The 14856-nt window shown below is 32.8% G+C and overlaps 2 protein-coding genes across 2 annotated transcripts; both read right to left on the bottom strand.

The window, feature by feature from the left end:
* Positions 1-6009: 6009 nt before the first annotated feature.
* LOC117919919 (UPF0481 protein At3g47200) lies at positions 6010-7731 on the bottom strand. The gene has a single exon (XM_034837220.1). The coding sequence runs from the start codon at positions 7600-7602 to the stop codon at positions 6274-6276; it is 1329 nt and encodes a 442-aa protein (XP_034693111.1). The 5' UTR covers positions 7603-7731; the 3' UTR covers positions 6010-6273.
* Positions 7732-12588: 4857 nt separating this feature from the next.
* On the bottom strand, positions 12589-13423 carry LOC117921347 (dehydration-responsive element-binding protein 1F-like). The gene has a single exon (XM_034839220.1). It carries the CDS (start codon positions 13367-13369, stop codon positions 12728-12730), a length of 642 nt encoding a protein of 213 aa, XP_034695111.1. The 5' UTR covers positions 13370-13423; the 3' UTR covers positions 12589-12727.
* Positions 13424-14856: the final 1433 nt, after the last annotated feature.

Below are 14856 nucleotides of genomic sequence, written 5' to 3'. Positions count from 1 at the left end.
TAACTATGGAAGAATAGTAGAGGCTTTGGACTCTTGATCCGGGTCTGGTCTCACTCCAATTTGGTGCCCTAGAGTGGTTTTGATAGAGGTTTATTCTTATTACCAAACCGAAGTATTCAATGAGTGGAAACCCACTTGATAATCTGTATCCCAAATATTAGACGCTCGACACTATGTGAGGATTCCCAATATATTTCAATCATCAGAAAAAAGGTTGGGCGTCATTAGAAGCGTCTAATCAATTTGATCTTCAACTCTGTAGCTGTGTTTAATCAATACTCCATACTAGTGGTGATTATTGGTCCGTCGTCATCAACAACTAATCCCCCCGTAGTAGAGATTGATTGACAGTCTAGGGTTTCTATTGCTTTTCCATTCATTATTTTTTCCCTTTTTTGGGTTACGCAACAAAGGTATAAATTTTAACTATTATGCCCTAGTTGAGCTTCCAAACAGACTCGCGTGACCGAGAGCCCCCATGAAAATGATATGCACCAAAATAAAGGAGAAAAAGGATAGAAAACCAAAGGGAAATCGTACGAGCATCAATGATAAACCAAAGTATAAACAGCAGTTAAATTTTATACGGCGTTGCTAAATTTAATTGCAACTTGACCTTATCCATGGGGAATGGTGGTGGGTGGACCACGTCATGCTCCTTATTCTCTCCACCCAAACACAAAGTCTAGATGAGGGGACGCCTAGTTAATTGACTCTGCTTAATCTGGAGACCTGAAATCTTGTGGGATTTCATACAATGGGAAGTCACTCCTTCCCATTTTCCAGAAGCTTTGAATTATGGGTTCCAACTATCATAATTTTTCTCTAATAAAAAGACATTAAAAATGAAAAAACATCAAACCCTTTTTAACAAGTGTTTTCAAAAAATAGTTCTTAAAAATTATTTTTTTATATTTTATAAAAGAAATATCTATTTAAAAAACTAAAATATTTTATTACATATTTTTAAATTTATATATATATATTTTTCTTAAAAAATTATTTATAATATTTTTTAAAAATATAAAAAACAATTACCAAACAAATAAATTATACCCTTCAAGCTGCATGGTTGAAAATCAGAGCATGGAAATTAACATATAATCTTTTCCGCTTTTCGTTTCACAACCTTTTAAGGACAGCCACAAAGTATTTTCTCCGTTTTTCGTTTCACAACTTTTAAGGACAGCCACACAGAGTAAAAAGTATGTGATATAGGCAGACCCCCAATAAGGCCACTTTATTTTGAGTTTAATTCAGACAGCCTGGCTAACCCCTTGGGATTCTGAAGATCATTATGCCAGTCTGGCAAGGCTTTCGATCTTAGGTACATTTTTTATTATATATATATTTACTTCCTCATTGTTCCAATCTAATGCCCCCGGTCCCTTGCCATGAACTAAGCCAAATGGTCTGCCACTAGGAAGATGTGTGACTCAGTGTGAGGCATGCGGCCCAACAAATGTGCGGTGGAGGCTTCTGAGTGCTGACTTCGGCTATGCCCCTTGTTTCTTCTTCTTCATCAACATCAACTATTGACCACTTATATATTCCCTTGTTATTTCGCCTTTTCAAGTTTTCAACTGGGATGGTTATTACTTGGTGTGAAAAAGATAGAAATAGAATCGTAGCACACGGTAAAAGCCACATCACCACAACAAACCATTTCTCATTTCTCATTTCTCATTGATGGATACTTTTACCTTTCAGATTCCCTTTTTTTAAAAAAAATTATCTATAAGGATGGACGGACGGAGAGTCCTTTCATGGCGGCCCACATGATCTGAGGGCAAATAATTACATTTAAATTTAATTTCCTTTTTTATTATTAGTGAAAGTGCCTTTTTCTTTTTCTTCATTGGCAACTTGACAAAGCTAAGACTCCATATTTCGAATTAGTTGCTTTACAAGTTTCGTTGATAGCTTCTACCATTCTGAATTGGCCTTTAAACTTCTCTAGAACTAATTCAGAATTTTCATTCCAAATATAGTCCTAAGTATAACCCTTCTCCTCTGATAAGTTTTTCAGTGGGAATCTCCCTTTGATTGATCCATGGCTTCATTTCAGTATCAACCCAATTCAAGCATTCAAGTAGAGAATTGCTGCACTAGATCTACCAAGCATAGATGGACCAGCCCAACTGTGGACAATTGTAAAATGGGCTCAACTGCGGTGACACAAGATTTCTAACCTTGTGTAATGAAATCAAGCCCATCTTCTTTATAACAAATATTGATTGTCCACTTTTTCTCTTCAGAATGGAGGCCGAAGGTTTTTCCAATGAGAAAGGTCCATGTGGCCCACAAATCGGTCGATGTTATATGGGGAAGATCTCATATCCTGTGTTTCCACGTCTTACTGCTTAGGAGCCCCCAACCATTTGCTGATTAAATTTTGTACCTAGAATCAGATTGCTACTGTTATTTGATAATCACAACTAGTGATTCTCTGAAAAATTTTGACTTTTCTGCAGCTGACACGTTCCTTTTTCTGATCCTCAAATATGTGCAACCCATGCATGAGGCATCGCCAAATTCAAAATTGTGGAAGACTAAAATAAAAGACTCAATTCCTCTTTGCAATGAATGACAAGAAAATAAAAAAGAAAGAAAAAGAAAATCAAAGAAACTGTTGCAGTTGCCAGGGTTAGCTAATATACGTACACTGCCCCAAGGCATCAATATTTCAGACTTCCACCCATGTTTCTGTTCTTCGCCAACCCCGGAAAAATCAAGAGCACGGATTTTGAAGCCCTCAAGCTAGCTACGGATAATTCTTCTAGGGGGCCTTGAAGACTGCGACTTGAAGTTGGAGCGGTAGACACATTCATTTGGTGTTGGTATTTCGGGAACAACTCAGAGATGGTGCCTACTCAAAAACATTGCAATCCGTCTTTTATGAATCTTTCTAAAGGAATCTCATTTTTGATACCGAATCTCATTTTGAAACTATATTAAATTACTTTTTTTAATTATTATTTTTGGGATATTGTTAATTTAATTGTATAAAGTAATTCCTTCCATCCAAAAATGATACATTTAGAAACAAAAAATATATTTAGTTTTATTCAAATTTAAGATAAAAATAAAAACATTATCTTAATCTTTAGCACGATTTTCATATAGTTGAATGTCAACAAATTTAGTGCATATTAATACGATGGAGAAAATGGTATTGATATGCACTAAAATCATAAAGTCTTTGTATTAGCTTAGAGTATGCTTCTCCACATGGGTTACCTAAAAACCCGACCAAACCTGTCTTGAATGAGCAATTGTACCCATGGGATAGTAACTCATTCAAAGGATTCATTTCCAGTACTCAACCAAATAAATGATGCGGGGGGTTTTAAAACTATATATCTAGTAGACAACAGGCTTCTACCAAATAAATGACTAGATATATATCTATTTCGCTGGGTTCCAAGTGCATGCATGCACATCTCTTCCGGTTTTATAAATTAAATATGAGAAAGGGGTATGACAACATGCGTATATATATATGGAGTCATCATCGTGACATTAGGGCAATATGCATGGTATTCAACCCTTCTAAGAAAGCTAGATATTACTAGTAAAATAATCATATAAAAGCTTGTGGGTGTTTAGCTAGGTTAATAATTTCAAACAAAATTTTTAAGTGTCCCCTAACTTGGCTTCCTAATTCATTTTCAACTATTTGACTTTAAAAACTAAGATTTTGCTAAGAGGTCGAAGTATGTAGCCGAGTGGGTGGTGATTGAATGAATCAACCCTGTTTTTAATCTTTAAATGTGTTAGAAAGTTGGGAGAAATGGTTTTGGTGCAAGACTTTATTCCCCTGTTTTTGGATCGATCAAAGTGCAGGGGTGGATCCATCCAACTAATTTTTTTTAGATCAAATCTCAGCCATTAAATTAAGGGTTTCTCTTTACTCTTTAAAAAACAATATTGTCTCATTTTTCTGGTGAGGAACTGTAGAAAACGTGAAGAGAGCAACCACTCCATGTGTTCTTCATTTTCTTATCTTGTTTTCCTAATTTGGGGTTTTTAATTGCAAAGAAAATCCACTTCTTTTAATGTTTTCTAAATAAGTTTTTAATGGATTTTCTTGAGCAATAAATGAGTTGATTCATTTCTTTATTCACATCTCAACCTCTCATTCTATTTGGGTTTGAGTACATACCCATTTTCTTCTTGTGTGGATTCAAGAAGAGGTCGGTATTAAGCTTGGTGTGGACTCCAAGTGTGATCCGAAAGAAGAAGGAAGAAGTTAAAAATGAAGATACTAGTCAAGTAGTCCGGGAATGATTGGTTGGCTTAAGCTAGATAAAACTTTGTACTTAGTTTTTATTCTTCATAGTGGAGTTTTTCAATCGGTGATAGGCCCGTGGTTTTTTATCTCTTCGAAGGTTTTCCACATTAAAAATCCGGTGTTCATTTTCTCTTTCTCTCACTCTACATTTTGATTTATTTTTTAGGAGTGTTGAAGCATTTGCATGTGTTTTGCATTGATAAATTGTTGGAAGAGTGTTGATGCATACATTCTTACTTGTGGATGTTATGCTTCGTTGAAAAGTTGTTGGAAGAAAAGTTTCTTGACATCAAGATAGTTTAAGGTTAGATAATCTTTGTTGGGAGAATTTTTAAATTATTCTACAACACCTATTCACCCCCCCTCTAGGTGTAGTCCATTATTGAGATTTACATTTTCAATTAATACGAAACTTGCTCAAATGAAACTTTCAACCAACAATGCCCATGTCGGATAGAGCCAAGAAAAGGGAAAAAAAAGGAGTTCCAACCTCCTCCTGGAAGTCAAACAACCCACACTGAAGTCCTCTTCAACCCTGTAGTTCATATCTTAATCGCTGTAAGTGTATATTATAACAGGCTATTATATAGGAGTCGAGTAAGAAAATTAGGAAAACCGATGGATTTGTTTGGTTTAGATGATGTGTTTATATATATGTGGGAGAAGACGTGCATGGAATATCAAAATTCATAAACTATCAGACAAACGTTTACAAAATATCAGTATTTTCAACCTCTCAATCCTCAAACATCATGGCTGTTTCAAAATTAATCCATTTCCAGCTGTATATAATCGGTTTTTCCTGGGAAAATTAAGCGCATACCTCAGAGCTCAATGGCACTGCAGAAAAGCAAGACATCTCACAACACAATAGTATATATTATTGTTCGTATTCTTGAGCTGAGAAAATCGATTGAGGTCATGAATTGTCAAATTGAGTTTCGAAACACAATAAGGATATATATAGATAACGTTGGATTGGGTTATCTGATCACAAATCTATTCAAGCTTGACGCCCAATTATTGTCCAAAATATTTTCCTAGACAACTCGACCCAACTCAAGCTATTAAAAGTCCTTATATTAACCTCGGAGTTAAGTTGGGCGGATATTCATTTATTCATCTTGATTCTTGAAGACTCTCATGTTGCTAGGGCTAATATTTACGCCTTGGGCACCACCTGGCAACCTATGTGTACCTTCGATTCTCCAGCCATGGGAAATTGAATGGCCACGAATCTGATGGATGGGAAACGTAGAAGCGTGAAATAGCCATTCACCTACTAAATTAATTGTTCCCTAATATTAAAATAACTAAGTATATGCTTCAAGTTCCTCCACCATAATCGGGTTGATTTATTCTTTTAGACGGTATTAGAATTAACTTTTGTCGCCTTTTCATGTATGGACCATAAGCAAACCTTAAATTTTGGTGCTATTATCTCATCTTACAATATTGATAACCAAACCTACTTTGTGAATTTGTAATTGGACGCGATTGATATAACAAATTATCGAGCAAGAGAAAGCCATCTTCATTGTTCACACCCACTATTTTAGTTTTTTTTTTTTTTCCTGGAAAAGTTATAGATGCAAGCATGGTTCAGGCCCTGAATGATTAAAGCATATGAAATCTCGTGCGATAGGGGGTTCAATATTTTAGCTAAGAAATTGCTTGCTCTATACTACTCCTGCATGTCACGTGTCTAACAGGGCTTCCAAACAAGAACGTTGGTTGTATAAGGAACGTTAGCTTGAGCTTTCATTCAAGATGCTTCCATTTGACTAACCATTCATCTAACTTATCACCAATTATAGAAGAAAAAAAGAAAACCTAGAATCTGTGATGCTGAATAGGAAAACCTGGAAAGACCTCTACATACTTGGATCTATGATCTCTGAAAGGATATTTTTATTAGTTAAGAATAGAAATGAGTAGCATGGTATAGATGATACTCACATGGATGATGAAGCCGACGATCATGGAGGACGAAAATAAGGATAAACGGTGTAGAAGGTTTGGACTATTGTGAGGAGGAGGAGAATGAAAGCAGCAAAGGCTGATATGAATGACCAAGGAGTGTCGAAATATGTGTACTTCATGTCCGCTAACTGAACATGCCAACCATTGCAATAATACTCGTTCACGTCGTTGAATAATTTGGAAAGATAACAGTTGTCTGGATCAAAAGTCACGTCCTTGCCTAAATTATTGATGAATCGAGCAACTTCTGCATCGGTTCCAAAATAATTCTCAAGAATGTTACGGTCGCAGAGATACCCCACATCTTTAGATGTGTTGATTAGGCAATCCAACAAAGTAGCGTAGGTGGTGATGTGCTTGGTGCAGTCCTTGTGGCATAGCTCGAAGGCTACGCAGTTTTGGAAGAAACAGGTCAGGAAATCATCTATGGTTACAGGTGGCATCTCCATCACTCCATTCCTGAATTTTACAGTCAAGAAACTATCGGCCTTTCCGGACTTGAGCTTGATTCCTGCTTTACGAAGCTTTGACACGCACTGGATCAAGTGGGTGGGTCTATGGTCGTGGGTTCCTAGCTCTTGTTCCTCAGGGATGAAGCTTAACCGAAGTAAGTCGAGAAAGTGCTTGCCTTTGAGGTTGCAATGCTTTTGGAGGATCTCATCTGGCCTTTGCAGTGTGTTGTTGAAGAATCCCAAAACAAGGCTAGCCAAGGAAGGGCCTGACTCCTCTCCTGGCATTTTTGTGAGATCAAACAGGCGCTGGAGAACAAAGAAAGGAAGCTGATTCTCCAGCAGAAGAAGATCCCTCAAGAAAAAGGAGAACACCCATGACATGGAGACCAAAGGGTCATCTGGCTCAAAGGGATGCATTTTTCCAATTTTACGAAAGAAGTCAATTATGAAGCAACCATCCAGGACCAGCATCTCTAAGAAGTCGTGGGTGTCAAGGTGGATTATCTCCGAATAACACTCTCTAGCTTTCATCTCCAATGGCTGTAGGGCTCTCAAGTAGTCCTGTAAGCCCAATCCATGACGCTGCGTTCTAGCAATCAAGGAGCCCAAGTACAACCACTTGTGCTCCTCGATCATTTTGAGACGAGGCTCACCCCTGTGATATGGACCTATGGAGATTATATGAGGTTGATAAGAGCGACTGTTGATCTCAACTAGTGTTCGAGGCACTCTGAAGATGCAACATGAGCTTCTGCCTGCGCTTTTGCGCAGTAATCGTGGCTCCTCCGAGATTTTCTGCTGCATACGTGCTAAGCGTTCCTTGTTCACCTCCCATATCCTCACCACAACATCATTGTTACTTTCTTCCATCATCCACCTCTGTTTCCAAATCGTAGTCGTGGAGGATCTGGGGATATGATCTGATCTGATCTTCAACCTGCCAGCTACCACTCTTCCTTAATGAAAAGTACTCCTATGAAACCATCCGTTTGTCTGGTCTATGTTGTCAGTGGTGACTATATACATAAATATATATCATATATGGTTCTCTTTCTTTAGATAAGTTAGGATTCAATTTTGTCTATATATGAAATCTATGAACGCCTCCACTCTTCCTTTTTCACTTCCATAACGGCAATGAGTTGGGCTTGGGCCAACAAAAGCAGGAGCCTACGAGCCAACCCAACAGTCTTGTGAAATGTGTCGTTCTCGTCTTAGGCCCACATTCAAATTGCATGGATGTGCCTTCTTACTGCACGGGCCCAAAAAGGGTTTCCCCGTTAAGACCATATTTCCAAAATACTACTATTGCAATAACAAAACAATCTCGGTTCCTTCCTTCATTTATTAAATCTAAAGTACATGTACATCTTTTTCCTATGGCTCGTGATCTATGTATAACAACTTTAGGTGGATTTTTCAGATATCGTTTGAGCAGATTTTCAATGTGGTTTAAACGAGAATATATCTTTTAGCTTAACAGGTGATAATTGGTACTGAACAATAACTGAGACACTGTTGGTGTTCCGCTCTTGTTTATGGGCAATTATCAATTCATCATGCTTATTCTGACATTGCTGAGAAGTCAACCCCAACTCTTTACACATGAATTGAAAATGATTCTTCTTCTTCGTTAATAGACTTTCTTGCTTAAAAAGATATTTAATAAAATAATTACAATAAGTTCAATTTATAATCTTATTATTTTTTTATGCGTAATATAAAAAAAATACATTTGTCTTGATTTTTACTTTTTACTTTTTAATTTTATTTGTCCCAAGATTATCTCCGTACAACATAAATTTTATTTTATATTATCAATGTTTGATTGTAAAATTAAGACTAATATGCAGGTAAAAATAAAATGACATTTTTTCAAAATATGATTCAATGTGAATTGAGTCAATCATTTATTAGTGGAATGACCCTGTCTTATATGTTAATCAAATCAGGTATACATATGATCATAAAATTAAGTAAATATAAGATTTTTAATGTGGTTTGATGATTAATATGATCCCTATGCCCATAAAATGTATTAACATTCAATAATCTACTAATAAAAAGAGTAAGAAGAGTTACGATGGTAAAACTCTCAAAAAAACCTTATTTATTGCGATCATACTTTATAAAAAACAAAACCATAAACATAAAATATGTAAATATATAATATGAATAAATTCATCAGTCATCATATTAAAAACTTATACAGATTAATTGGATAGTTAAATCTCATCATCTTGAACCGTAATAATATTGATTCAAACTTTGAGTCAATATTATATTATTATAAATTCTAAATGAAAAGAAAAGTAAGAATAAGAGTTATCTCATTCACTCTTTTAGTGTATAGAAATTTGATGAAATCAATTCGTAGTCTCCAATGATTATTGGTTTGAAGTTTCCCACAGCAATTGCCTAATGCTTGGACCACTAAACCTCTCGACCATTCGGTTGTTAAGATTATTAGAAGCCAAATTTCGTAATTGGTCATAAGACTTTTGTCAGCATAATTATATGTCCTTCGGGCTTCTTTCGTTCCCCGATCGGACTGTCGTGCTTATTGCGCACTAAAAGCATCATCGTTGTATTGAATGAAACGATAGTAGTGGAGGGATTTTCATTCAAAAGTTATGCAACGGTGACCTTTTGGTTGCCGGTTCCGAATTGCTCATCGATTAGGTTCATCGTTCGCTTTTTTGAATGATGTGCCAACATCTACTTTCTCCAACAGCCAAACCACAATTGCCAAAAAGTCACTGCACCATCTTTTCCGTGCTTAGTCAGACCCAAATGAATAGTTCCGCCAGGACGGTGCTTACTCAGACCCACAGCAATGACCGTCCCTCAGTTCCGCCAGGACGGTGGATCGCCGCATCACCGGTGCGTACTCAGACGCACTGAAATGACCATCCATCAATTGCGCCAGGACGGTGGGCCGCCGCATTACCGGTTCAAAGTTGTTCTTTTACCTTTTCTTTTCAATTTGCATCTTGATCCATTTTTATGACTTGCTTGGCAAACATGTACTTCCTTCAACCATGACAAGACAACAGCTTGCTTGGCCCCATTTACTATTTTGAATGTTTGGCAAACATTGACATCTAAATTTTAAAAAGCCATGGATATTTTGAATTTTTTTTATTCATTGTCAAAATTTAATTTCGTAAATCTAGGAGAGTAGTCAGGTAAGAATTTAAGTTTCCAAGCCAGACATATGAGGTCCGTTGGACAGATCAAAATTAAAGTTTGTTGTGTTTGGACGGATTAGCAGGATTTTTTATAAGACTATTGTAATTTAAAAACATAATTCCTCAAGTTGAAAAAAATAATTCTAAATTTTTCGTAATTTTTGCCAAGTAAAGAAAAGAAAAGCAAAAATCGATATTTCTTTTCAAAGTGGTCTCTTTAAAAGATGATTTATTTCATTTATAAAAAAATGTGAGCAAAAAATCATATTTTTAATAGAGGATTTCTAAAATTTCTTTTAAAAAATTTTATTGACTAAAATTGTCTCTAGAAGAAGCCATTTTTGAAAAATAAAATAAAATAAAATTAAGAAAATCATCTCTTCTAGAAACCATTTAAGGGAGAAAAAAAAAGAGAGGAGAAATAGTCTCTTCAGACAATTTTTCTATTATATATAAATATATATAAACAAACAAATAAAATTATGATGGAAATTGTCTTTCTACAAAATAAAATAAAATTAGGGATTTTTTAAAAAAATTGAAAAATTATGGAGAAAAAAAAAAACAAAATCAAGATACGATTTTGAGAAAATAACATAATTGTGGAGAAAAAAATTAGAAGAGATGATTTCTCTCTTTAATAATATTTTAACTAAAAATATATATGTATAATAATATAATTACTATAAATATATATGATAAAATTAATTAATTTTATTTACTAAATTTAATATATATAATAATTATAATTATTGAGACATTTATCAATAACAATATTTATAAAATTATAAATTAAGTTAAATATTGATTTAAAAAATATTTTGGTCTTTATCTTCAATTTTATCTTTAAAAACTAATTATAACTATACATAAATAAAAACTAATTTAGTTTTATATTGTTTTTAATTTATAAGATAAATGATATTTATTTATTACTTTTTGTTTCTTACTCCAGATTAAAAAAATTTAGTTTATAAAAGACAAATTTATTATTAATTTTATTTTAAAATTTTATTAAATAATTATTTACAAAATAAAATAATTTTGTTTTGTTTTAATGTTTAAATTTATTTTATTGGATAAGCTTTTAAATAAAAAAATGTTATTCTTTAATTTAAAATTTAATTGTAAAAGGAATAAAACATAGAAAAATAAATTAATTTTGAATAAAAAATTTCGGCATTAAGAGATATAATTTTTTGAGTATTAATAAATTTAAAAAGAAATAGTAATCATTTGTATATTAAAATATTTTATTTAATAATTATAAATGATTAAAGTAATTTAAAATATATAATAAAATAATTCTTTAAAAATATTTTAAGACACTTAAAATTAGAAATGATTAACTATTTTTTATTAAGAAAATTTTGAAGAAAATAAAATATATTTTTTAGTTATATCCAAATTTTACCTGTTGTTAACATAGGTCCCAAGAAAATTGATCAAATAGAAAAAAAATATATAAGAAATCATTCCTTGAAATTCAAATACACAAATTTCTCTCCCTAAATTTGGTTTTATATATATAATAGAGAAACTCTAACCTTTTTATTATTATTATTATTATTATTATTTTAATAGAAATTATGTTTTTTTTTAATAGAAATTATGTTTTTTTTTAATAGAAATTGTATCTTAAAATTAGGATTCTTTTTTTTTGTTATATATATAAATGATATTTTGAAGAGACGATTTTAAAAGGAAAAAATAATTTTTGTTTTACTATTTCCTACTTGGTAAAAAATATGATAGATCAGAAATTATTTTTTGGACCACAAGAATTTAGGAATTATTTTTTAAAACTATCATACTCTTATAAAAAAAATCCCAAATTAGTTTATGTAATATACATCTATGCCTTTCTTTTTCTTTTTTTGTTAGAAAGAATAGAAAGGAAGACAAAAAAAAAAAAAAAAAAAAAAAACTCATTTATAACTTAAACCTAACGCTAAATTTACAGGTCTATTTGGTTCTTGTTTTCAAGAACCGTTTTATATTCTTTAAAACAAAAAACACAAAAAACTTGTTTGGGAAAGAGAGTGTGTTTTTGTTTTTTGTGTTTTTCGTGTTCTCAAAAACCACCTTTTTTATAACAATAAAAAAATGTTATCATTGTTTTTTTACTATTCAAACAATATATTGTTTTTTGTATTTTCTCTTCCTTATTTTTGTATTTTCTTAATTGTTTTTTGTGTTTCCACAAAGGTGAACTCCACCCAACCACCACACCTCCACCCACAAACCCTTTCTTCTTTCTTAAATTATTAAAATTAAAATACTTACATATGATAAAAAAGTTATCATTTGTTTAAAAAATTATAACTAGTGTAAAAATTTCAAAATTGAATTTTTTTTAATTTAAATGAATTATGTATATGAAAATTATTTATATATTTATAATATTCAATTAATCGGAGAAAATACTTTATTAATTACAAAAATAATTTTCAAACATATTTTTTGTTTTATTTATTTTAAAAAACTTTTTTTATTAACTCAACTAAACATTTTTTTTTTTAATTTAGAACAAAAACTATTAATGAGAATTCAATTCCAAACACAATTTTTTTTTTCTTGAAAAACGCAAAAAACCTATTATTGAAAACTGTTATCAAAAACTGTTTCCAGAACAGTTTTAAAAACACAGCAAACAAACAAGCCCTACATGAGCTGGATGGCCGGAAAATGTCAGACAATTGGTCATCACTGGAGGTGAAGAAATGAGTCCACCAAATTCTACATTTTTCTTTTCTTTTCTTTTTTCCTTTCCATTTTTATGCAACGGGAGTGGGAGGAGTAGGAGATTAGTCAGTCCAGAGAGTGAAGTCTTCCGCGTCTTTAATGCTGTTCCAATTGAACCCTTTCTTCAGTGCCAGCGGCGTAAGGATCAAGCCTTCCGCCATGCTGTCCAGTAGAGTCGGCATATTAAACAAAGCCTCCTCATCCACAAATAGTTGGCTGCAAGGGTCTGAATCTTCGTCTTCCCTTTCTTTCTCCTTCTCCTTCTCCGTAGCTTCAAATGTTTGAGCAGCTTTTAGAGCTGCAGATCGTATGTCCTCTATAGAAGATGACGCTGCACGAGGCAACTGACTCACGGATTCAGGGAAATTGAGGGAAGCAGAGTCTCCCTTAATAGCCAAAGCAGCTACATCATATGCCCTAGCAGCCATGTCCGGGCAAGGGAAAGTCCCCAGCCATATTCGATTCCTTTTGCGAGGCTGCCGCAGTTCGCACACCCACTTGCCGTTCCTTTGTCGAACGCCTTTGTACAATGGGTGTCGGGTCTCCTTGAACTTCTTCCTCCCAGCTTTGCGCTTCTGGCTGCTGCTTCCTGCTTCATGGGTTTGCGACGAACTACCTGGTGCACGTGTTGAGGATGAGAATGATGATGACGACGAAGACTCTACAGAGAAAGAGCTGGTAACTTGGCATTCAAATGGGTTCATTCCCAGTGAGAAAATGTTAAAATGCGATCGAGACTAACTGGGTTTAATGGTGGGAGTCTTTTGCATGAAAGATGCACGAGAGATGAACGGTTCATGGAATAAAAGAAAATTTCACTATCGGCCTTTTAAAGGAGAAAAGTGAAAAACACACTTTGACCTAGTCCTTTTTTTATTAGCATGTGCAAAATTTCAGTTGCGGAATATCACGTGCCTGAAAGATTTCACGTTTTATCATATTCCAAAAATAGAGGTATTTTGGGAGTATTTAAGGAAAAAAAAAGGTTCATCATAAAAACATTATATTACAAAAATACTGGGGCATATGCATGTGTGATTTATGGACTTTCGAAGTGGTCAACGATGAGAAGGAAGAAAGAGACAGTGTGGACAGAATATTGAGCATGGACGAAAGGCGCAAGGCCGGTAGTCGGTCCCACGCCCATGTACCGCAGTACAGTGTCATTGACAAAGTCAGCTGGACCTTTGTTTGACCCACCTGATCCTTTCCATCTATTTCTTCACTTTTTGTTTGTCTACGTCTCTCTAATTAATGCTTCTCAAGGAAAATGAGCTCAATTTTTGAACATTCAAATATCGGACTTGACTCCATCAAAGTCAAAGCGGGTGCTCGAGTCTCGTCACTGCTACGGTGACGAGAAACACAAACTCATACGCTAGGCAAATTTCCACTCGAACTAGGGTTAGTTTTATTGATATTGTTATCCCTCAATCCGTATTAATAACTAACGTGGTGTTTATTTATTTAGTTTTTTTATTAAAAGTAATTTATTTTCAGAATTTAGATGATTAATTTTTTATTTTTTTATTATTTATTATAAATTTTTTATTAAATATAAAAAAAATCAAAATTTTAGATGATGTTTATTTTTTTTACTTAATTCTAAATAAAAACTTAATGTTTAATATTGTTAAATATTATGTTATTTGTTTTTGTAGTATTTTATTTCTATTAAGTATTAAAAAGTAAAAAAAAAAATCAATATGTTATTTTTTTTATTTAAAAAAAATTAAATATTTTGACTTTTTTATTTAATAAAAAGTTTATAATAAGTCGTGAAAAAATAGAAAAATAAACAATCTAAATTTTGAAAATAAATTACTTTTAATAAAAAGCCAAAAAAACAAACACTCTCTTAGTGTTTGTTTTTTTTTACTTAATTTTAAATAGGACATCAATGTTTAATAATGTTAAATATTAGGTTATTTGTTTTTATAATATTTTATTTCTATTAAGTATTAAAAAGTAAAGAAAACTAATATATATATTTTTTTATTTAGAAAAAGTTATATATTTTGACTTTTTTATTTAATAAAAAGTTTATAATAAGTTATGAAAAAAATAGAAAAACAAATAACTTAAATTCTGGAAACAATTTGTTTTTAATAAAAAGCCAAAAAATTAAATATCACCTTAATTTTTTAAATAAAAAATAATATATTAATTATTTTTACTTTTTAATATTTAA

This window comes from Vitis riparia, chromosome 8, assembly GCF_004353265.1.
Source record: "Vitis riparia cultivar Riparia Gloire de Montpellier isolate 1030 chromosome 8, EGFV_Vit.rip_1.0, whole genome shotgun sequence".
NCBI lineage: Eukaryota > Viridiplantae > Streptophyta > Magnoliopsida > Vitales > Vitaceae > Vitis > Vitis riparia.
This window is presented reverse-complemented; position numbering and strand designations above follow the sequence as displayed.

Excerpts from the sequence above, each read along its gene's own strand:
- LOC117921347 (XM_034839220.1), bottom strand. The coding sequence starts at position 13,369 with ATGAACCCATTTGAATGCCAAGTTACCAGCTCTTTCTCTGTAGAGTCT.
- LOC117919919 (XM_034837220.1), bottom strand. The coding sequence starts at position 7,602 with ATGATGGAAGAAAGTAACAATGATGTTGTGGTGAGGATATGGGAGGTG.